We start from the raw sequence: 26,309 nt of genomic DNA, 5'->3' as shown, positions 1-26,309 counted from the left end.
TTAGACGTGCAGGGACTCATTAAAATCAGGTCCCTCTCTTTCTCTTTCTCCCTATCTACCTCTCCTCATCTCCCCCTCGCCATCATCTTCATCAGATGTAATTATGGCAGCACAACGTAGGAGGAGCCTGCACAGCAAAAATTATACCTTCAAATATCTTTCAACCTCAGCCATTCATGCAACAAGACCTACATTTTCAACCCCAATCAGAGAGGGAACAGAAAACTGAGGGGAGAGAGGAAAAATTCTGAAAAATGGGATGATAGAAAGAGGGGAGAGGATAGGCGGGGAGGAGACGGCTACAAAGAGAATATGTTAAGGAGGAAAATGACGATGTGAGGCTGTAGAAGAGAGCTGTAGCCGCTGAGTTAACAGAACATGGGATCAGTGATGCTGTCAGGCTAGAAAATGCTAGACAGCAAAGCAGGCTGGGAAAGCTCAGTGGGAGGAACTGCTTAGCTAGACTCTGTGACTGATGCTTTCCACATCTTCCCCTTAAATTCAAGGGGCAAACTTGTCCCCTAGCTCCTTGCCAAAAAATTAGAACGGGGTGGGAGGGGGTTTAGTGGATAGCTGGAATCAGGACAGCTGCGCGTTGCATTGTGGGAAGGACAGGGATGGGGAGAAACGCTTGAAACGTGCAGAGCTTCACTAGCTTGCTACTGAGGAGCTAAAATAGCACTCTTAATGGCAGCTGGGTCGCAGCGGTGGATGCAAAGCCACGTAAGGACAGACAGGACGGGAGCAGGCTGACACAGCTCGGAGAGAAGCTGTGTGATTTTGTTTTGAAGCCGGGAGAAATTAGAGAGCAAAGCAAGGTCTGGACACAAGGGAGTATCAGCTCTCATCTGGACGAAGAAGAGAAGGAAAGAAAAAAGACAGGAGGAGAGGAATAGGAGGAGGTGTGATGTTTTATGTTTATTCTCAGATGCTGAAGGGTGTTGTCTCTTCATTTCATTTCTCTTGTATCGTTTTGTGCCTTGCTTGTGCCAGCAGTTGATTTCTGTGTGTTATGTGTGTATATCTTTGTGCCCATGTGGATTTATGTGTTTGTGTGTATCTGAAGGATGTAATGCTTTTCACTCAGGTTGCGGTTTCGGCTCGGCAATCACTCAGTGCTGCAGTCAATTTGTGGTTGATTTACCCCTCTCCCCCTCTATTTCTGGTTGATTACAACTATTGTGTCTACACTTCTGTTTTCCACGGCAGGAAAGATGGACCATGTTTGATGTGTCGCCATCCCAATGTCTGGTCTCTCATGCATTATCGCTAACTTTTAAGTTTGATGAATGAATGAATACAGAGTTATGTGGTTTGAAGGAGTAGAGACACTGGTTTATAGTGTCTGAGTCAGCAGTGATACTTAAAGTAATCAATAGCAATCAGCTTTAAAAGGCGAACTGGTTGACTTGATAGACAATGTCTTATATCAATACTGACCTCTGTTGTTGGTGAAGTTAATTTAGTCTCTTTTGTTTGCTCATTAACCTCCTTTAAATTTTTCTTGTGATGCCCTTTTTCTTATCTGATAACGTGTTAGTGCTAAGACAAACTTGCAACAGTCATGACTCATGCCCCACCTCCTTATTTTGTGCTGCCAAGCACTGTTCAGTCCTTTAGAACCTCAACTGGAGATCCCAAAGACACTTGATATGTGCAAGGAATCTAGAATATTTGTCATTCAGCTGATTGGTACAGTCACAGAACAGTCAAAGGCTTTCCTCAATATCCCATAAACTGTCTAACTTCGCCTGTGGGAACTATATCATACAGAATGTCTAAGTGATATTTGGAATGCCTTGAGAGAAATTGTATTTTTGTTGGATTAAATAACATTAGAACTGGTCTGTTTCTTATCTACAGGTCCAGGAGTGGTTGTGTCTAAATTGTCAGATGCAGAGAGCTCTTGGCATTGATATGACCACGCCTCGCTCTAAGAGCCAACAGCAGATTCATTCTCCATCCCACCAAGCCAAACCCATTGTCCAGCCTCAGCAGCCCGCACCTCAGCCAACACAGCCGGCAGCAGCAGCACAGCCCAAACCTCTGGCACAGAGTCAGCCCGCCCAGCGACAGCAGCAGCAGCAACAGCAGCATCCTCAGTCTCAGCCCTACGGCCAGACGCAGCCCTATTCCCAGGCACAGCCATACACCCAGTCCCAGCAGTATCCCCAGTCTCAGTCTCAGACTTACCCATCATCCCAGCCGGGGCCGCAGACTCAGCCTCACGCCTCCCCAGGCTTACAGAGACACCCAGGCCCTGGCGGCCCCCAGAATAAGACAGGGCCCTCCCAGCAGGGCATGAGGGCTGACCCGTACTCCCACAGAGGTCCTGGAGCTCCAGGGGCTGCCGGAGGGCCTACAGGAGGCCTCAATCAACCTGGGGGTCCAAGGATTCCCCACCCTGGTGCTGTGCCACTGCCTGGTTTGACAAAAGCGCCCTCCCAGCCTGATTTGGGTCGTGGTTCTCCGATGCATCAGCCAATGGCTCGACACCACGACCAGACAAGAAGTGCCGGCTCCTCGCCGGCCCACAGACCTCAAAGTCAGGCACCCCCTCCTGCCCAGGATGGCCTGACCAAACTGTTTGGCTTTGGAGCATCGCTGCTCAATCAGGCGAGTACCCTGATCAGTGTTGACCCTCTGCCCACCACCTCTACCCAGCCAAGCCCTGCACGAGGCAAGGTGGTGTTCAGCAATGCAACTCCTGAAAACAGGCAGCAGCAACAACAAGGGACAGCTGGCACTAAACCATTAGGGATGGGGGGCCCTCATGCTCCAACTCAAATGGGAGGCCCTCATCCACCGGGTCAAATGGGGGCTGCTCATACACCTAGCCAAATGGGGGTTGCTCATGCACCGAGCCAAATGGGGGCTGCTCATGTACCGAGCCAAATGGGTGGTCCTCATGCACCGAGCCAAATGGGGGGTCCTCATCCACTGGGCCAAGTGGGGGTTGCTCATGCTCCGAGCCAAATTGGGGGTCCTCATGCACCGAGCCAAATGGGGGCTGCTCATCCACCTGGCCAAATGGGGGCTGCTCATGCACCGAGCCAAATGGGGGGTCTTCATGCACCGAGCCAAATGGGGGGTCCTCATGCACCGAATCAAATTGGAGGTCATCGTGCACCAAGCCAAATGGGAGGTCCCAAAATGGGTGGACCACATGGGCCATCGCAGAAGCAACAACAGCAGACCATGCCCTATCAACAAGGAATGCCGCAACAGCAGTCACCCGCCCATCATCAAAAGGGGCAGCAAGGACAACCACAACCACAAGGTTTACATCAGCAAACACCCCCTCATCTGCAGAAAGCTCTGCAGAAGCAGGAGCCTGTGGCGGCCCCTGTGCCCGCTCCAGAACCCGTGAAGCCGAAAGTGAACTGTCCTCTTTGCAAAACGGAGCTGAACATTGGCAGCTCCGGCCCACCCAACTACAACAGTTGTACGCAGTGTCAAAGCCAAGTGTGTAACCTGTGTGGCTTCAACCCTACACCACATCTGGTGGAGGTAAGAGGAATTACACACATACTAACAATACAGTGCACGCATAATGCATAATAAACATGAAGCAGGTCAGTTGACAAAGGAGTTTCACAGCATGTGCACACACACACACACACACACACACACACACACACATACACACACACACACACACACACACACACACACACAGTGAGGATACTCACTGGCATAATGCATTCCCTAGCCCCCAACCCTATCCCTAAACCAATTCTTAACCCTCAAACAGCCCTTTGAAGAAGTTTGGTCAGCCAAAATGTCCTCACTCTGTAAGACTTACATATTGTATACTCATTGCTCTACAGTTTACAGGATCTTAATTTGAGACAAAAGACAAACAAACTGTGTCCCTTCGAACACACTTTTTCATGCTCGGTTGTTAAGACAATATAGATCTAAGAACAAGAATAAAATATGGAGGGCTGGAAATGAAACAAGTGAGAAAAAGAGATAGATAGTTTTTTTGGGTGGGGGCCTTTAATAGTAGATGCTTAAGACAGGGTACCAGACAGAGTGCAGAGAGAAAAAAGCATAAAGATAAAGAATAGAGACAGAGTGAGAGGGTGAGATAATTGATGAACGAATAACGAATAATAAAAAGCTTCCCCATTGGCAAGAGAGAAGGCAACAGAAATGGAGTGAAAGGAAGAAAGGAGGAAAGAAGGATGTAGGAATGAAGTTAGGGAAAGGACGGAAGGAGTGAAGGCCAAAAGACAGAAGGATGTCAGGAAAATAAAGATATATAAGAATGCAGAGAAGTAGATGACTATGCAAGGAAAGTCATTAAGCAAATTAAAAAGGAAGGAAGGAGGGAAGGAAAGGAAGTAAAGAAGTAGCACTAGTAAATCAGCAGGAAAACAAATAGCGGGATGAAACTGATGACAGAAAAGAATCAAAGAAGCAAGGATGTGTGTAAGTCAGTCAGTCAGTCATGCAAATTGAGGATGACTCGCGTTGTATTTACTTTGAGCAAACGTGATGCCTTCAGGGTCTCTGGGGAGGCCGGAGTGCTATACTGTAATGTACTGATAATGCCACAATACAGACTTGGAGATAGTAAAAGAAAGCGTTATACAACTACTACTACCACTGTGCAAGGACAGTGATAAACACACACACACAGCATGGAGACAAAGAATGTTATTTAGACCGTGAGAAATTGACACCATTAAAACCATCATACACATTCAGATCAAAAGGAGTGTGTTTGTGTTTGTGTGTGTGTGTGTGTGTGTGTGTGTGTGTGTGTATATATGTGTGTGTATGTGTGTGTATGTGTGTCTGTGTGTAATGAGAAGATAGACAGATGGTAGAGAGAAGAGGATACATATTGCATTACATTATTGTTTGTAAATTATAAGGTATAAAAAATGAATATCAAGAACACTAGATTAAATCCTTTCTTTCAGTAAATGCCATGAAATACACATTCAACTAGACCAAGCCAGAAAATTCATGATTAGGACTCATATTGAGAGATGTCTGAAAAAGATGTTTAAGGAAGATGCTTCAGCAGAGATTTTAAAAAGGGAGTTGGAATAGAGACGCAAAATGAGATGAAGAAAGAGAAACCTTAGAAAGCGTTGAAGAGGAACCTAATGGAATAAATAGGATGAGACATTCAGAGAAAAACAGAGATTAGTAAAAAGTTTAAATTTTGTCAGATTGAGAGAGTGAAAGAGCAGCGGGAGCGGTTAGAAAAAGAGCCGGATAGAGGCGGAGGGAGAAACCAGACATGGAGCTGAATCACGTGCAGCATCCAGTCCAGAGGGATGAAAATCCAACACACACACACACACAGACACACACACACACACACAATGACAGTAAGTAGAACAGTAGGGAAAAGGAGGTTGAAAAATGACATGAGCGAAGCAAAGAGGGGGAAGGAGAGATGACGTCAAGGACCGAAGGGATCACAGTGTTTTTTTTATTTTTTTTATGAGGTGTTTTTAACTTAAACTAAATCCTAATGAAAATATTTGTGTGCAGTACTTTTATCATACTTCATATCACTTTCTATTCAGTGCTGTAAATAACCATGTAAATATCCAAGTTTCATTGAGTCATACATCGGCTCAGAAAGTTATACTTTGACCCAATTACTTTGCAAATTGTATATGCAGCCTTTTCAGTATTTCATCACAAGTTGAATTGACATTATGAAAACACCAGGTGTAAATGCAGAAACCCAGCTTATATCCAGATTTTAAACATTTAGATACAAATCAAATGTCAAAATGGCCCACATAGTGACTAGGGATTTTTTTCAGAGGCTGAAGTCGACTACTTTCACCATTTCTTCTTCCAGTTCACTCTCATGTGTCTTTACTGAAAAATGCATGTGTCTGACAGCGCGGTGCGCATACGCTTTAGTGTTTGAAAAAAAGACAAGAACGCTTTGTGATAGACACATGGAGGGTAGGACTTGCTTGGTTTATCTATAATTCAGCTAAGGTTTTTTATATATATTTATAAATAGCCAGAGAGATGTCTCCTGGAACAGAAAAGTAAAAAGTCACAATATCCTTCCCCTTCTTGCCTCCCTGCTTCTTTACCTAATTCCTGCTTCCATCTTATTATGCCTCCCTGAGTTTTTTTGCTATCTACTCTCTGTTTCTTCAGCTTATAGAGACAGAGAAGAACAATGCAATGACATTTTTCCAAATGAATCAAATAGAGCTTCAAATGAGACATGCAAGGGACATCCAGTGTGGACAGACTGGGGTATGTGTTGTGTTTATGTTTCAAATGGGTCCATGTATTGTTTATGCTACAGTCTGATCTCAACATGGAAACACATGAAACAGAATAAGTAATTGTTTGGTGATGAGAACAAGCTCCACATGAAAGACTGAATGATGACACACCATGACACACACACACGCGTGCGCACACACACACCCACACACACTGTGGAAGCAGTGTTAGTGAATGAGTGAATGAGGCCATTTCTCTGTTCGGTCTGTCATTCAGGATTTCACACCTGTCATCACTGCTGTCGCAACAATTATCAGGATTGTTACAGTCCACCTGGATGTATGTCTACTACGTGTGTGTTTGTTTGTGTGTCTGAACTGAAGTAAACAGATTTGTGACTGTGGCTTTTAATCTGTAAAGCTGCGTGTGTGCACATGTGATGTGTCTGTGTTTGCAGATTTATGATCAAAATTTGGGTTTCTAGTCTGACCCAATCTGTTTTTGTGTTTGAGGTAGCTGTGTACCAGAGTGTGACTATTTACATTATGTATATGTCTTTATTTGGGCCAAAAATCTAATTCAACCAAATTTGACATGACACGCTATTAGTTTGAATGCTCACCTCACGGATACATATGCTTGATAGCTAGTTAAAACCAATATCAGAAACATGAGCACTTGAACAACAACAATATTTAACTAAAATGACAGAAACCATATTTGAGAAACATTTGTTCAATATATACTTAGATCTTTTAGATTGGTCATTTTCCCGACTAACATATAGGAGTCAGGGTTTATGATCTATACTGCAGCTGGCCACCGGGGGTGATCAAGATACGTTAGCTTCACGTTTGGGGAGCTGTCATGTCGTACATATTCAGATTCTATTAGTGCAACCAAGATCCAAAATGTAGGTTCTCAACTCAAGCACTTTATTATTAATATGGACATTGTTATGTATTTTATACAAGCCTATTTCTTGCTTCTATAGTAACCATTTTATAATAATGTCTCCTCACTCGCTCAGTCTCATGCAGTCAGACACATCACTCTGCCTCAGGCAAATGCCACAACGGCCAAATGGTTGACACTGGTAATTTAATGAGTTTCTCTGTATGACTTTGATTATGCGTGTGTGCAAGTGTGAGTGCTTTCCACAGAGCTGATTGGTCATTTCAAAGGTTGCTCTTAGCACTCTAGGGGCCATCAGGGCTAATAGAGTAGCTTTAGTTATTGTATCTTTGATGTAGCACTTTCATTATTATCAACTATTCCTCGTCTATCCCTTTACCTTTTTCTGTCTTGTAATTTCTGTCAGTTGTCTTCACTCCTCATTTGTCCTCTTTCATCTCGGGGGGAAGTAACAATCTGTAAATTGATGTGCAGAGAGCAGACACCCATAGAGGCACAAGGTAATCGAGCGAGGAAACAGCCAGAAGAAAATTTCAGCAAAACACACAAGCTGCATAATGTTCCGTAAAGTTTTTGACATTTAGTCAACACCAGACAAATAAATGCCACAAACCAACATCTGCAGCTGTGATGACCCAGTCTGATTTAGATTTACATGTTCAGAGACAAGTACACACACACACACACACACACACACACACACACACACACACACACACACACACACACACACACACACACACACACACACACACACACACACACACACACCACACACACACAAACACACACACACACACACACACACACACACAAATGCACGCATGCAGACAGTTTAAAAACGGCAGGCATCAGCAGTGCACACGTAAAAACACCACTTGCACTCTATACTTATGCACATACACGCGCACACACAATGAATACACACCAGGCTAACAAACACATACGTCAACCAGATTATATGCATTATGTTCACACATGCACATCGCTATGCTTGCAATAAGGTGATGTCACCCAATGGGTATAATTACATAGAGCATTACACACACTGTGTCTTTTTAAATGCTCATAAACATACACACTGGTTGAGCGCACATGCAAAAATAGAACATAGAGAAAGGAGCAGATGTTGCCTACTGCTGTGGATTGAACTATAAATATTAAAATACGTTGAATTTGGTTTGTAGTTGCAGTTTAAAACGTGAAAATTAATGTTAAAGCTTCAATCTGCAAAAAAGATCAAACCACTGATCCGTGGGACAAAAATGTCTCTATCAAACTAAATATTTGGTTGTGCAGCTGGACCAATACTCCAAGACTAAAGAAAGAAAAGAGCTCTGGCCTTTAAGGAGCCACACTGGTCCACAACAAGCTAAGAGCATGAAAGCCACTAAAAGGAAGACTTAGGCCCAGAAACAAGGAGAGAAGAGAAGGAAAGAGTGAGTCATGCTTCTGTATTTAGAAAGAAACCAGAACAGAAATAGAGGCTGAGAGCAGCAGCAGGGACGACTGGGCTTCTAATGGACGGACAGTTCGCTCCTACACTTGAGGATATCTCACTACAATTAATAATACAACGGCTCGCCATCCTCTCCTCTCCTCCTTCTTCTCTTCTTGCCGCTGTCCAACCGCAACTTCCATCTGTTCCTTTCATCTTGTCCTCTGAGCCTCTTTTTTTCATCGTCTCCCATCCACATTTTATCAGGTGGGATTCAATTAGCAACATTCTGATCACTGTCCTGCTGTGAGGGTAAATATAGCGTTCCTACATTTTAAATCGCTACCTCATTACCTCCCTCTACATTCTTTATTACATTTCTTCATCTGTATCTATTTCTCTGTCTCCTCTTCTTTTTCACAAAACCCTCCCTTGTCCTCTTTTGTTCTCATATCTGCAAGAAACGAACTTGCCCACCTTCAGCCTCTTTCTCTCTTTACTTATTCAGTGCCCTACCTCCACTCACTTTTTAAAAAATGCATACAATATGCATTCAGAAGGCTGCAAGGCAAATAACTTCTTCTGCCTTCTGTGGGGTTGGCCTTTTTTTCACAGCCTTATGAGCTTAGTCATTGAAATAATGACAACCATGAAAAACAGAATCATCTGCTCGTCTGAACTCTTTTACCTGTAGAATCTATTCACCTAAGAGGATGCGTTGGAGGGTGCTGAACCTGTGAGGTGTTATTATTTTAATGTATTCATAAATGGAAATTGTTTATCCATTTGCAAAGAGCCTTTGTTGAGACAAAACTTTATTAGAATTAGTTTCCACTAACAGAGACAGATAGATTATTTCCTTTAGCTTGGTGACATCTTGTCAGGGACCATGAAGTCAAAAGGACAAATGAGCACTGGACTACTTTTCAAAAGATGGGGTTTATTTCCCCCAATAATGTCAAAATACAACCGATTGTAAATAATTGAAAACTGAGCCCATTAGAAGAGCTGAACCAAACAGAACTCTACTCAAAAATAATGCTATCAAAATGATGAATTTTTTCTATTTACGCAGTCTCTGTATTTAAACAAGCTACAACCGAGACACTCATTTGGCCAAAATCAGGGCGAACTGTTGCAGTTTGCATCTTTTAGAGGCTGCATATGAACACTTGTGTCACAGTGTTATGATGACTAAGCTTTACCATTTTGAAAGCTCATCCAAATGGGGCAGACAAATGCGTCCTTTCATGCCTGAAAAATAAATGCTCTATTGGAGAGATCCTTCCTTCCCCGACCAATCCCAGGATTTATTGCAGTTCATTGACATAGATTGTTTTTCGAAGAGAAAATGCTGCTGGTGTACAATGCTTTAGCATCACACATAAACTAAAACTACAAATGTTAAAAAAACCAAGGGGCATTAAAACTTTCTTGTCTCGTCGAACTGCAGCTCTGTTGCTAGGCAACACCAATTAGGATGGTATGAGCTGGTGATGCAGATCACAGAAATCCTCTGTAGACCAGACCCTCTCAGTTCGGTTGGGCCTCACAGTCTACGTGGCCGAGGAGGTGGTCTTTGTTTGGCAGGTAGACTGCGTACGGATATGACGCAGAAGGAAATGTGCGCCTCATTAAGAATACAATGTAGTGTCTTTATTTGTATTGGTTTTCTGTGCTTTAACAATTTATTTAAAATATGTGGCTGTGGATAAGGCCATGTCACACCTCAATGACACCAATAGCATCTTCTACTGGCTAGCAGCTAGTTAGCATGGGTAGTATTGCTGTGCGGTGTAGTGTGTAGCCCATTGATTGATTGTTTAAAAACAAGGTGTAGCTGCAGTGCTCCTGGTTGACTTGCACCGTAGTGGACAGGTGGGAGGTGTGTTTCGAGTGTTTTGTGGTCTTAAAGATGTCAAAGTGTGGAAAAGGGTTGAGAATGATTGTGTCCTCTCAGGAGTCCTTTTAACAGCACTGCATCAATTGTTTTACAGAAAGGGACTCACAACATAAATTTGTGGCTGGACAAATCTTTACATAGGCAATATTTCTTGGCTGTTATATTAAGGATTAAAATAATGTATATAGCTTTAAAACATCTCAAACAGGCAGTTTAATCATTTATCTGAAACCGTATATGCAGCCTCTGCACCATATGTCCCTTTCACCCGCCTATTTCCGTCCAAAGTTCAGTCCAGTGTTGTTTTTTTCCCCTTCTAGAGTGACGTCAGTCGGTTCTTTAAATACCTGCAGATGACGTATACTGAGGCGGTGCTCTTGGACTGGTCAGGCACGAACAATTTAAGATGTTTCTGTTTTTCCCAAACTCAAGAAACTTTCAGTAACATAGATATAAAAATGACAGCACAGGTTTAAAATGAAGCTTCAGCCCTGATTGTGCTGTACTCTCCTGGTCTGTGGCACGTTAGGTCGTATGCGGTCACTTCATTTATGCACCCTCATGAATCTCCTCTCTCTTCTAAACACACACACTCTCCAGTCTTTATGTCTCAAGGACTTTTGTGTTTTCCTCCTTGACTTACCTTCCATTGATTCTCCCCCTGTCACCTTCTACCCCGTCATCTGTCTCCATCTCCATTCTGTCCACCTCTAGTTTCAGCCCTCACTCTCAACTATTCACTTAGTCTTTCCTCCCGTCTTTCCAAGCCTCTGTTTTATCCTAATCTTCTCCTGTCCTGCAGGTCAACGCTGCATTTACCTCCTCTACCCCTTCCTCCATACTCGCACTTCTGCATCTTTCCCTTTCTTCTTCTCCCCTCATCTATCTGTCTACTTTCCCCCCTTTGCTCTATCTCCAGCCCTCCATCTGTCTTCTTTTCTTCTCCTCTTTTCATTATCTCACCTTCACTCTCTCTGTCACTTTTCTCTGTTTCTCACAGACGTCTCTCACTGTTTCTCTGCTCCTACTGTCTTTGGCAGTTTCATTGAACATAAAACTCTTGACAAAACGCTTGAATGGGATTTCTCTATAAAACACCCACAAACTAACACAAACAAACACGAAAACACACACACACACACACACACACACAAACACAATCTCACACACCATTACACAGGGAAATTGCACTGTTTTATCTCAGGTTTTACCCCCCATGAACACAGGAGTCCTCGATCAGAGGCTGAGAGAAAGTGAGTGAAAGTATTTCTAAACTGAGGGAATGAAGACATGTATTTGTGACTAAGATGAAAGTAAAGGACAGGGCAGGCTGCTGTACATGTTTGTTTTCACTTTTTCTTTTGTGTTGAATATCAAAATACTGTATCCAACAAGATAATCCTTGATTGCCAGCACTTATTTAGTTGTCTGATTGTTTTCTGAAGAGTGGACATGTTGTGTTGCAGTCTGTGAATCTTATATCTGTGTTGTACCTGTACCTGTGATGTCACCCATCTTTACCCATTTTAACCAGCACCATCTCGTTTTTCTGAAACCAGAAATAGCCATATTTGGAGAAGCCAGGGGCAAGCCTCACTAAACAAGTACATCTGTGAAATGCACCCATTGGAAGTTAGCAGCTGTCAATCACATGGATATCCGTGCGCTTGTGTATACCGGGATGTATCAGCTATTTTGCTCTAAAATGAACATCATGTTGTGTTGAAAAAGACTTCCAAACAGAACCATAACGTGCTTAAGAAAATGTAGGGTCGTTTTCTGATAGACTTCTATTGAAACAGAGTTTTTTCGCAACCAGTTACAAAAAGCAAAATGTATTTCATTCAAGAGACTACACGCATTTGTATTCACAGTAATTCTGCACATTTTAGGTGGGTAACGGCGCCCCCTACAGTCACTGACAGTGGTGTTGTTTTGAGATAATGCTTAATGAGTGGAGGAATGATCCTCCACAATAGTGACATAGGGGAATAAAAACACCTCTTCACAAGATAAATGTAGGAAGTAATAATTTCTTTAGGTCAGTGCAGAGGAGGAGACAGCGAGAGTCAGACCTTTGGTACAGAAACACCAGGTCTCCAGGGAGGTAAGAAGATAGGTGTGTGTTGGGCATGTGTTCGGCTGCTTTCATTTCTGCGTGCAGTACCTTAAAGTTTTGTATTTTTCTTGCCCTACTTTCCCTACTCTCTCTACCAAACTGCCTTTTAAATGGGTCAGCAAGGAGAGCTGTTCCCTCCCCTGGGCTACACACTGATTAACAGCACCCCTCACACACTGAAAAAGAGACTGCCACAGAACCACAATGTGTGATTCTGAGTTAAAGGTCCCAAAGGTTTAGGGACGATGCAGCTGAAGAGAAAATGGGAATTTCCCCAACAGACCAAACAAGGGAAAGAACAAGCTGCTGGCAGCCACTTTTTAAAGATCAGCCTATAGTTGAGCAGTGATTTAAAAAATACACAACTGTAACTGGGGTGCCCAGAAATGCAGGATATAGTTGCATGTAAGTGTTGAGGCAGAATGATTCCATTAGAAAAAGAGAAGAAGAGAGTTTAATTACATATACTCCTAAAAACAACATGGACAATGTGATTCTCAAGGGAAGTCTTTACCACAAGATGTCAGAACCCGGCAGCAAGGATTTGTTCACATTATTTAGGGGAAAAGCAATGCACACTTGATGTTTAGTTTTTCCATCTGACTAATTAATTTTGATATTTCATGAAGCATTGGTCTGGGGATAATTAGTAAACATCACAAGCCCTGTACATCCTGATCCACAGTAACAGAGCAGAGGAAGAAATATCCTCCCCAAAGGGTTCACACCTGCATAACATCACTACTGGCATGGAAAAATAAACAAAATGGAGGATTCCTAGAGGAGGAATCTGCATCCTATAGGTTGAGAGCTGTGATGGTGTGTGAGGTAGATTTATCTGTGAGGATCAGAGCTGTTTTTGAGAGGCACATTATATGCAGCTGGAGTCAAAATGAGGCTCAGCACACGTTAAAACCCAAAGCATAATGGACAACCTGAGGAGTGTTCACATTCTAAATCTCAGTAACAGCTTTGCCAAGTGCCAGTGATGGAAAACAAGATGAGCACTGTTTTACCATGAAGGCGCCCAAGGGCACAGATAAGATGAGGAAGGAAAATACTATTTCTGAAGCTGAATCAGCTGCTGAGAGTTAATGAAGGATTCTCTTTGAGCAATATGCCAAGTACAGAGACTTGATCTTCTGAGTCAGGACGACTGGTGTAATACTATATCTTAACGTGGCCCAGAGCTTGTTATCAACAGAGGTTGCAGCAGAGCCTGAGTGGAGGGTTTGCTGTGAGAAAGATGTCGACTGTATTGGATCTGGTGCCTCTTTGGCTGCAGGAAGCTGGAAACTCACGGCTGGCAGGTGGTCATCACTACCTGAAACCTCTAACACAGAGATTTCCACTTTGAATCCTTAATTGAGTGGCTGCGTTATGATTACCAATAACTATGACAGAATCAGAAAGAAGCCTTTACACAACAGTCAACCTTTGAGTGATACAATTAAATGTCAGTGTGAATGTGAATTGTTGTTTGTCTCTATGTGTCGGCCGTGTGATATGCTGGCAACCTGAAGATAAATCAAATGGTAAATGGACTGTATTTTCATAGTGTTTTTTCCGATCTCATCAACCACCTAAAGTACCGTAAAGTGCCGTAGCATTCATCCATTCACACACACAGTCATACGGGGATTTGGGAGTTACATATTTTGCCCAAGGTCACTTCTAAATGTAGACTGACTCTGAAACAAAAACAGCAATTTCCACATGTATATGCCGTGGCATATTCCATTTCTTGGAAATCATGAAAACAACATGGGGAAACATCACAGGTTACATCTCAGATGAGATGATGTAATCATTCACACCATCACTACAGTTTCAGAACGTAACAACTACTGTTAACAGTCATACTAACGTTACTGCTCATTTCATCAGTAGCGCACCAAATTCAAGTTTCAAGTGTTTATTATCAAATGCACAACAATAACAATAAATGGTGACTGCCGCTGCACCACAACCCAAAGAAGTTAACCAAATAACAGAGTTAAACAATTTGTTTGTGTAAATACATATGCTGTTTGATTTTCCCTTTATTTGAGTAGTTAAAAATGATCTTGTTGCCTGTTAAAAATGTCCCATTGACACAAAGGCGGAATAACAGCCTTAATGTAACTGAAGCAACATACAAACTCTGACAGCAGAAAACCTGGAAGCTGCTGTAACATAGACTGAATATATGCACTGACGTGAAAACCACTGTAACTTTTTGGGGTTTCACTGCCCCCACAAACATTTGTTTCTGCCCAGGATTCAGATGTTTCATATCAAAGACTAACACGTTGATTTGCTTTTCTTTTGCATGTTATCTCTCTCATACACACACTGGTTTTAATTCTGCATAAAGGATGACTCATGAGCCCAAATCAGCATCTGTCGGTTTTTGTGATCATACAGTAACACACATACTACTATAGGGAACCCACACAGGCAGACTCACACACGCAGATACACACACGCACGCACACAGAGAGCCATGACTCACATCGATTATTCAGTGAAAAGGGTGAATGACTCAGACACTCTCATCTCATCCCTCTTTTTGCTCTTTCTTTTTCTTGTTTGCTTTCATGGGACCATCACTCGATTTTGTCCAGTCGATGCCCACAATGTGTGTTTGTGTGATGGGATGTGTAGGTGTGTTGTGGGGTCGTGACAAACAGAAAGAACATTGATTTGCAAATGTTTTCATTCACTCGCTCCTGTACTTGGCTCTCCACCTGGCTCCGTTCAAGATTTGAAATATTTTATTCTTTTCATTTCATGTGTTATATCTGAGCAACAAAACTTAGAAATATCACTATATTAGACTCACAAAATACGACTCATCACCACCACACAGAATCCAGAGTAACGAGAAAAATTCAATTTCACTGAATCCAAAATCAATCCGTTCTGCAGACGTCCTGTTTCGGGGTTTAGGTTGTGTTCATAAATTATTTTTCCCAGGTCCTTTCCCCAGTCTTACTTTCTATCCTTATCAGACACGTCTTATGTTGCAGCAGCAGCAGACAGGCTGTAGCTGTAAAAACAGATGCCAAATGGTGCTTTTACAACTTTATTCATATAACGACAGATTATGCAGCTCAAGTGAAGACATGAGAACAGTTTCAAGTCTTTAAGTACTTTTAAATGCTGTGAGGGTGTGTTACCAAAAGTTATGGAGCAATTTGTCACAGGATGGGTTGAGATCCAAGAGCTGGAGGCGCTAAATGATTAAATGGATCCTCCACATGTTACTGTTGGGAATAAGTTCCTGTGATTGTAGAAATCCTTCATGTTACAATTTTGCAGTAGGACTGAAATGTAGTCTTAATCATAAGGTTATAGATTCCGGGAGAATAAACTGTTTTTTTTTATAAAGGCACAGGGTTGGAGGCTGGCAAGGATTCATGGCGTTGCTCAAGTATACAAGGGAGACGCTTGGTGTCACAGACAGAAAATAATATGTTATTGTGTTTTTCTGGATAGCTCTGACTCCTTTTTAAATACAGACACACACACACACACACACACACACACACACACACACACACACACACACACACACACACACACACACACACACACACACACACACACACACACCTACACACACAAATACCTACATTCACTCTACAACTAATATCTGTAATGTTAAAGGGAAACAACAAAAATGAACCCCCTCCAGTTTTCATGTAGCTCATATGAAACACTGACATCTCCTTTATTAAACGGTTCCTCCGTCAGTCCACTGTCGTCTCATTCACAAGTTTGAGTTCACATAATGAAAAGTGAAGTTTAAACCCCTAATAACACCACTATTCTGAATAAACTTCCTCTGACAGCCCGGCAATGTCCTCTGTGGTTGCCTTGACGAATGTTGGAGCTCCATCTGCCAATCAGCTGTCAGACCCTGATCCTGCATGTGCCCATCGCTGAGACTGACACTGACACACGCACGCACACACACAGACACTCACGCACACACACACACACACACACACACACACACACACACACACACACACACACACACACACACACACACACACACACACACACACACACACACACATACACACAAACACAGATATAAACAAGCCGTCACTCAGGTTGGATGTAGATACAGATAAATGTGTGTTCACTTGACTTGTAAGCTCTGTTCACAGACAGTCACATACATTTACATCAAGTATACACACCAAGAAACAATAGAACAGAATAGAAAGCAAGACATTACGATGATGTTATGTTCACAAACCATCTGATTCTATTCAGCTGTGCAACTGAAGGGAACCAAGTCATATTTTGTTATCATTATTCCCAAAGCCCACTGCCCTTAATAATGGTTTTGCAGATAAAAATTGTGACGGGCCCTATTTTTTGCTGGGTCATGTATAAATCTGAATAGTTGAAGTCAATTTGTTTCAAGGATATTCAGTTCAGCATGTGAAGTATTTGAAATTAGCTGCAACGTTCACACCAATTCCTTTTGAAAGAGCAACGGCCTTTGGGGTCAGTCAGTCTGTCAGTCAGGACGTTGGCTTGTATAGGGCAGACCCCACTGTTGTTGTGAATCAAAGCGATAAGGTAACGATGGGCTGTCCTTTTGAGCGTCTCTGAGAGAAACTGTGCCATGAGCTCCGGCTCCCTTCAAAGAGCAGTAACGCCTTTTCACAAAATTAAAGGGTATGCCCAGCCAGATCCATTTACTGTATTTCCCCCCAGCTCCCTTGTGCTGCTCACTGAATGGATGATTCCCAAGCGGGCCATACCATTCGGTTGGTGCTCATGGGGGTGTTTTTTTTTTCTCTGCTGGCTGTACTGCCTCCAAGACGCAAGCTTGATGTGTTTCTCCTCCATTTTCTCCCCCGTTCGTCCTTCCTCCCTCTTTCCTCCCTTCCAGCTGTCTTCCTCTACCCATTCAAACTTTCTCTCCTCTACTCAAAATCTAGCTTATTTTGACTTATTATAACTCATATTTCCTTAACTGCTGTAGAATATTACAAAAAACAAACACTAAAGATTAGTTAAACAATAAATAATGACAGATTAAAACATATATTTACATGTCTATATATGAGCATTCTAGATTAAAGAAACAGAACATTTTCAAAATGTCAAACTTCTCCTAAATTATGTTATTGATTAAATAAAAGTTCAGTACCTTAACCAACCTCATTTTACTATTTAATATAGTATAATGTGATGAAAAAAGTACTCCTTTGTCATTGTTTGGCACATGAAGGTTATTTTGATCACAACTATTTAATCACTTTACACTCCTAGTTGGTTTTCCTATGGGTGTTTTTTAACCTGTGCACTGACAATCAATACCTGCTTCATACCTCTGTTATGCCACGTGGGTAAAACAAAAGGCGATTGACTCCTTTCCCTTTGGCGGTAGAGAAGGGTTCACCCTAACCCTCACTACCGCCTTCTGGTTTTTTTCCCTGGTGCGTCATTTTCTGTCGAGAACCAGAAACTGAGGTGCTCTCTCACCTCGCTGTCCTGCCAAATTAGCGCATTCACACGGGTGTCATGTTTCCAACTCTGCCGATCGCAGCTGGAGCCGAATGAAACCCGTGTCTACTACAGAGTCACTTGACCCGAGAATGTCGATTGTATCCACTCCCATTGCAGACAAATGCCAGATGAGAAGAATTTGACAATCTAGATTGGTCACATTTAGAAAACAGCATCTCTCTCTCCTGCCATCGCCATGTCCAAGATTTTGTGATACTTACAATATTAGACTTACATCCACTTTATCCAAGATTTAAATATATCAGGACACCTTGAAAATCTCTGTATGTTGGTACTGCGATACGCCAGAGACTTGTCTAGGTTGTCTCTCACACAATGTCAGCTGCGATTGGCTCTAGCTCCCCCCATGACCCTCAAAGGACAAGTGGTCAAGGTAATGGATGGATGGATGTTTTGGTAGTTTACAATAAATGACAGGGAACAGTTCTAATTAAGAATTAAAATATATTCCCAAAAAAAACAGTGTTTGTTTGTTACCAGCAGAAAAATAGGTAAGGATAAGCAAATGGAGAGTGATTTGACAAGTAGCCATTACAGCCCTGTTTGTTTCTCACTGCATCATATTTCAAACACCACTCAGGGAAAAACACTCGCACAAATAAATAATGTGCCTGTGTAATTTAGGCGTGGGCGGTTGAATTAGCTCTGTCTGTAGCATGTTGTTCATCTGCTCAGCTCAGCGGGAGACGTAATGACTAATGGTGATGTGAAAAGACCTCTGCGAGTGTTTTTGTAGACGTGTCCCTATGTATGCACGGCATGTCTCATCTCAGCAATAATAGCTCTCGCAAAAACAGAGAGGGAAAGAGAGCAGGGTAGCAAGGCAGAAAGAGAGAGAGAGATAAAGAGAGAGAGAGAGAGAGAGAGAGATAGATAGAGAGAGAGAGAGAGAAGCCAGTTAGCACACATGCAAAGTACATACACATCCTAGCATGCCAAACACAAACACGCCTACACATTCATGGTGACAAATAGCGTTCCTCACGAATGCAATGAGAGAACAAGCCAGAAACACATGGAGAAGGGAGAAGAGAGAGAAAGTGATGGATGGCTAAAGGAGGGTGATGGGAGCGAGTATAAAGGTTAGGATTGGACTGTACCACGATGCAGGAAGAGGGATGGAGACTCTATGTGTGTGTGTGTGTGTATGTGTGTGTGTGTGTGCGTGTGTGTGTGTGTGTGTAACTAGAAAAATCCAGCTGCAACCAGCAGTGGTTTGTATTCCACTGCTGCTCTTGTTCTCTACAGTATCCATCTCTCACTCTGCCTCCTCTTATCCTCTATGTCATTCTCTCCCTCCTTGTCCTCTTTCTTTCTCTGTTACACTTTTATTGACCTTTTGGATTGCTAATTCGATACTCTTCTTTCCCTCTCTGACACACTTAGCAGTATCACATTACTCTGTGTAGTATGCTCTATTATCTGAGACTACAGTGAGGCAGAAACACAGCTCTCTCACATCAGCAGGAGCTGTTCGTCCCCCTGCTGGTGAGGTTTGGTAGTTGCACTTGGATGTTGCCTCTGTCCATGGTGCTGATTTCAGCTGTTTTCTTGCTGCTGCCAGGATACATATCTGGTGTCATGATCTTAATGGAGCAAATTTAATAAGATGCCTTGATTTTGAGTGGTGGAGTAATTGACCATCCATAACGATCCACTAAATATATTATTACACATTTTGTAATCATCATAGTCTCTACACAGGAGTTTACACTTACTATGTTAACATTATAGTTCGTTTTTATGTGATGGTAAGGGAAGGTGGAGGACAAATATGACTGAGGTCCTCTGTAGACAGACTATCAGTTGACCACAGTCTGGACCAAATTTGTTAGAGGGATCAGGTGAAGCAACAGAAAGAGGAGAAAAGGGAAAGTCAGAAAGAGATAAAAGAAAAGGATGATGGGAGTAAAAAGTGTGTCTGGAGCTCTGTACAGCTGCCAAACTCCTGCTGTAGTTATACTTATTATTGATCACTTTATTTAGTGACACACACACAAAAAAGAAGACATGTAATATCATCTCCTCAATAGACTGTCAAGTCCACTTCTCTCCTTGTCCACAGCCCAAACTACCATCTTCTCAAGTACATGAAGCACTTTCCTCCATTTTATTATGTTAATGCTGTCAGTAGACAGGGGCTGTTTTTTTCTGAAAGTCTACAGTTGCCATCAGACAGTTGAAATGACACACATATAATATATATGGAATATGACTTATTACATCTGGAAGTAACCAGAGATGTACAGGGATGTGTAACGCTATCAGCCGTTGTAGGGTAATTTTACTGTTGTTTAAATCACTGTCTACATTACTTACTAATCTTCTTCATTAGTATTAACCCAATTTTCAGAAAAATAACACAACAATACGTGTAAATATAAGTGGTCTTAGTTTTTTTCCCACTGTATATGTTCACACATTACCCACGGCGGCGATAGATAAACAATTGATGTATAAACTATTGTATTGAATTTAAATGAAGGTGGATTTGTAGTCGAACATAGGAGAGTATGGAAATAAAGCAGCAGAGTGACAGACAGGGTTTTATGGCAAACAGAAAATGAGGGAAAGAGAGCAGGTGTACTATCTCTGTAGCTCCCCTGGGAGAGGAGGAGGGTAAATTGATGTAGCCTCCCGAGCAAACACACATACTGTACATACACACACACACACACAAATACACACACTCCTGTGCATGCAAGCATAAAACAATTAGAAAACCCCCCCTGGTGTCTTTTGGGGAATCAAATTACAGCCAGGGCTTCTCTTGGTCCAACTGGAGTAGAATCTGCCCTGAAACTGACCAATCAGCTCTTTCGGATACTAATCAATACAATTTTATGTACTAAGGTATGAGTGTGTTTGTGTGTGTGTGTGTGTGTGTGTGTGTGTGTGTGTGTGTGTGTGTGTGTGTGTGTGTGTGTGTGTGTGTGTGCTGGAAGTGTTGAAAGGCAGTAAATTTCCCATTTGGTTGAAGATAGCTTTACCTCTAAGTTGTCCCAAGGGATGTGGAGAAATAGCAGTGTAGTGCAATGCAGTGTAATGCAGTGTATGTGTGTATGTGTACGTGTGTATTTGTGTATGTGTGTCTGTGTGTATGTGTGTAGTGTTTGTGTGGTGGCGTGTGACTGTATGTTCTTAATTAGAGTAAAACACAGGGGCGTGGGATCTTCCACTAGCTGCTGTGCAGTGTTTTTACAGCCGATCTATTTCCTCTCTGTTGTTGTTTTGGCCAGTGAAGCTTCATGGTCACTGCAGCGCCACAGATTATGGAACTAATTATTTTCCACTGATTGACTCAGTCTGAACTGCCAGCGTGTGATTTGTGTGTTTGCATGAAAGTCCTTGTGTCCTATTACTTCTATCTCTGTGAGGACCTGTTGTAGACCTTTTTAGACAGGACAATCTGGCCCGGTTTTACAACTTCAAATAGCTGTTGCGTTTTACCGTTAAAATCTGACATGCTTAGGTTCGTTTTTTCGGCGTCCGGGTTATTAACAGTCGTCCATCAGTACCATCCAGCACACAGCTTCTTTGTGTGGCCACGAGATCATACAACTTAGCAATCAAGTATCTGAGCACAGTCCGTGATGAGCGTTTCCCATTAATTATCTGTGTCGACTGGCCACATTCTGATTTGTCCTGCCACAGTTTCATAATGAACCAAAACACGTTTTTACACGTCTCATACTAACATAAGAGATTGTTAATATGTGTAGGAGTACAATGGCACAGAGAACCGTGCAGTATGATATTTTACAGCACTTCACAACATCTTAGGAGGAGGTTTAGGTTGGATGTAGAGTGCATAAAATAAAAGCCAGACCTCACTCATGTGAGTAACAGTCCTATTGGTCTGTTTTGGAGGGCACTGGCAAACCAGTTCATCATTATTGTTATCATTATTTGTATTAGCTTTTAGGACAGTTTAAACAAGCAGTTACCCTGTGTGTTTGAGCGAATACAGCAGAGATCAGTAGTTGTGCTCAACCAAGCTTAACTAATCCTGGACCAGTCTTATTGTTCAAAACAAAAAGATGAAACTAATGATGAGCCCCATGAGTCCTAAAAAGAAAGAAAAAAAGAAAAAAGTGATTTTGACTCCTTAAATAAATATGCCATATTTACAGTATAACATAATATGTAAGCAAATAGCTTCAGGAAAAACAAGCTAAAATCAGGGTCAGCTTTTTTTTTCAAGTTTTTTTTCCCTCAGTGTGTAATTACAGATGGTCAATGCCGTCCTGTATACTCCCTTGTGTCCCTTACCATTTCTCTCTATTGATGGTCCTGCCAGGGGTCACGTGTGGATTAATGGTTATAGGTTAGCGATCTGTGAACAGCCGCTTCTCCTTCACTTCTTTTTCTTGGGATCAAGGCAACAACAAATAGGCTAAACGTAAAAGAAACACATCTTCTAACAATCTAAGGATCTTCGTCAATAAAATCTTTCAATAAACCTTGATTTGCTGAGAATAGATCCTTGGAATGGATTAGAAAATGTTTATATCTATATCCGTGTCAATGTTACCAAGATTAAAAAATTTAGATTAAAGTTGACAGGTACAGGAATTTCATTTAAAGACTCCCTCCACAATTTGTCTCTCCCCCTTCTTCTTGCAACACTGGCTGCCTTAGCACCAGTGGGACATCAGTTTCTGGTCTGGTTCTCTCTGTCCTATTCAATGAACTAGTGATGGGGGAAGAGAATCATCTATGACACTTAATCAATGCCAATCTGAGCTGCACTGACAGGCATCATGTCATCTCTGTCCAGAGATGACAAATAATCAGCATGTAGTGGCCGTGTTGTCCCTGAAGCTAAACTGCTGATCTTCAGACAACCAGGCATAGTGCACATACACACACATAAACTCACACAAATACAGATTAATAATCTTAATAACATGTGAATTAATCACGTAAAAAACATGTCTGGTAAGCAAAGGCGTTTAAACTTAAGATATCCAAAATATTTACCAAAATACCATCAATATTAATATTACCATCATTAGCCAACAACCATTTTTCAGTTTTTTATGTCTACAGCTCCTCCACCTAACCTTACTCTCTCTCACATTGTATATGTATTTATTTACTTTATATTTTTAATTTAAAGGAAAACCTTTTTCTAAAGTCCACATGCGTTGAAGCTGAAAATGATAGAGGCCAAACCCATATATGGAAAACAATATCCTTAGAGATGGGCAAAGGCACATTTAAAACTGAACTGTTTATGGAAACATTGCTAGGGAAAGGACCAGAGGAGTTGAGGCCGACTGGAAGAGAGACAAGAAACAATTCAAGAGGAACTAAATGTAAATGAGGAGAAAAGAAAAGAGGAGAAAAGAGAAAAACTGCTGCAGCAGTGGGATTCATCTGGAGCCCTCGTCTTTCAGAGCAGGTGGATAATTCCACTGCACAGTGTGAGCACGTTCCTACTGGCAGATCTGATTGGACGAGAGGGTAGAGGTCTCTGCTTTGTGATTGTATACCCTCTGTTTGCAAGACTCTGTTTGTTGGTGTCTGAATACATCTACATATTTATATGGGGGCATCTTTTTTTAGGTTAGGTAGGTATGTATGTGCGCTGGTGATGGAGGTGTGTGTTCCACGTGTTGCATTGTATTAGGGGCATTGGGTCAAATGCTGCACAAATATCACCCTGCAGCTGCACACACACACACACATACCCACACACAGACACACACTGCTAGTGCTGCTGTGTAACAGGGATGTCACCGTCAGACATAGATTATGGTCTTTTAGATGGAGGCCAGGCTTTAATGACGACTGAGGCCAGGAAATCGTGCAACTCAGCAGCTGATTAAACACGAACACTGTTATGATCTTGTGCTGCAGTGAGCACTTTGCATACAAGTGGAGGGTCACCCTGTCCTTCCTCATCTAACTCACCACTCGAACCAATAACAGGGGTCGCTGCAATATAAATGAGGCATCTTCTGTTGAAGTGCTCTTGAGCAAGACACTGGAGCTCATAAATGGCAGAGTGAAGACTGACCTAGATATTGTGTGGCTGCACACTGTGCAAAAAAAGTCTGTGATTTTTTATAAAGGGTGACTCAGCAAACTATAAGTCAGGGTCAACAGACACACACACACACACACACACACACACACACACGTATTGGGGGGAAATCAGAGCAGCTGGGTTAGGGTTAGTGCGTGCGTGCGTGCGTGCGTGCGTGTGTGTGTGTGTGTTTGTGTGTGTGTGTGTGTGTGTTTGTGTGGACCTCTACAACTTGCACCAAGTGTTGTTTGAGGTGACAAATTTGGTTTTGGTTGGATATCATATGGTTTATTAGCTCACATGAAGTGACTTTGTATGCACCTTAAAATCATACAACTCATAAAGAGAAGTCTAGTCAAAACTCCTTTGTACCTGAGCCCGTATGCTGCCGAAACTGCCACTGAAACATCCTCAAAGCTCTCTTTCAAGTTGCTGCTTTTTGAGAGCGAGAGTTTGAAAGTTGGAATTGCCAAGATGTCAGGTACTATTGCATCAGCAAAGCAAACATTTATTTTTGAAACTTCTTATTTGCCGATGGTGAGGATGAGACTCTCTTAGTAAAGTAAATTAGTCACAACTGATTTGGGAGAGTCATTATTTTGTTCTCATGCTTCGGTTCATAATGTGGGGTTAAGTTTCTGAATCATAGTCCACCACAGAAATTATCCACAGCTTCTGATTTTAGGCCAGTGTGTGTGTGTGGCTGTGCCTGAGGAGCTCTGAGAGGGCTGAAAATAAAAGCATGTCACAGGTACAGTTTGTGTTTTTTTTTCTTTTTGTGTTGTGTTCTCAGCCGCAGCAGCAGCAGGAGCAGTCATGTCTGACCCTGTCACCTCTGTGCGAGCTTCACTCTCAGAGTTGCTCTTTCAAAAGACGGAGCTTGTGTTTTTGTCTAAATGTCAACACGGCGTCAGCTCTGTTCTGGGGAGGCAGTGATGCTCTTTACAAACAACAACGCGCACACTCACGCACGAACACAAATACACACGCAAACACAAGCAGGCAAGACTGTGCTCATATATCCCAGCATTCAGGCACCAAGACACAGAATAAACACACTGAATAGAAATGCACACACACACACACGCGCACAGAAATCATAGCCGCAAAGCATTACTCCGCCAGTTTCATGAGGCAGAACTAATTCACTGTACATTTTTGGAATCCGCCTCTCTTTTTTCTCCTCCTCCTCCTCCTCCTCCCCCTCCTCCTCCTCCTCCTCCTCTCCTCTCTTCCTCTCTCCCCTCATCCTCCTCTCATCTCTCTTTCTAATTCACTAATATCCTTATCGTCTGCCTCTTCCTCTCTCTTTCACTCGGACATTTTGTATGCGCCTCTGCTGGCTCTCTGATTAGTTCTTGTTCCCCCGTTCTCTCTCACTCCTTTTCTCTTTAAATAATATATTCTTTGAAGAATTTTCATAATAAATTGCAGAAAATATAGACACATTTCAACTAAATTTAAACCCAGAGTATGTTTAAAGAGAGTAGCACAAGCCCTTAATGACCATGGGTTTTGTTGCTGCTCAGGTTCAGTATAATACAATGCGGAAATGGCTGCCATAAATCAGAACAATTATTAAGAGAGCCCAATTTACCACACCATATTTGTTAATGTGTAATATACCAATGAGCTCAGTTTACCAGGCATTGAACTGAGGCACAGTCTCTATCCTGCACAGAGACGCTGCTGTCTCGCATTGGGAAGGGATAACCCAAAATAATCCAATCATCAGAAACTACAGTCTTCTTTCTTTCTGTCGTCGTACATTTTTTCTGAACACCTCATATCTCTTCATCCTCATATTTAAACTTTTCTTTCTTTCAATCCTGTTTTGTGTCTTTTACCCACTTTATACCCAATTTCTTCTTTCATGTGTAGGAGTTAAGGGTTTTCCACAGCAGCCCAACCTAGGACCAAATTAAATGAACAAACCAACCATTAAAATAATGAAACTATAGATCTGCATATAAAGATGGACAGCATGATTACGCCACCAAAGTGAGGCCAAAGCATCTTGATCTCCTCCTAGTGGCTGGCTGTAGTACAGGTCATAAACCTGGCTCCCTCCATGTTAATGGAAATCTAGTATTATGTAGTCAGATTAAATTCATATAGAGCCAACATGTTGTGGTGA

The 26,309-nt window shown here is 42.1% G+C and overlaps 1 protein-coding gene across 1 annotated transcript in view; it reads left to right on the top strand.

The window, feature by feature from the left end:
* Positions 1-26,309, top strand: part of bsna (bassoon presynaptic cytomatrix protein a) — a 94,569-nt gene that overhangs the window by 27,524 nt on the left and 40,736 nt on the right. Inside the window, exons 3-4 of the mRNA XM_061075371.1 lie at positions 1,864-2,767; positions 3,146-3,510. Of these exons, the coding sequence (XP_060931354.1) occupies positions 1,864-2,767; positions 3,146-3,510 (1,269 nt within the window). The remainder of the gene's footprint in view (positions 1-1,863; positions 2,768-3,145; positions 3,511-26,309) is intronic.

The sequence above is a fragment of the Limanda limanda genome, chromosome 7, assembly GCF_963576545.1.
Source record: "Limanda limanda chromosome 7, fLimLim1.1, whole genome shotgun sequence".
NCBI lineage: Eukaryota > Metazoa > Chordata > Actinopteri > Pleuronectiformes > Pleuronectidae > Limanda > Limanda limanda.
Note: the sequence above shows the minus strand (reverse complement) of the source record. Positions and strands in the feature narration are given on the sequence as shown.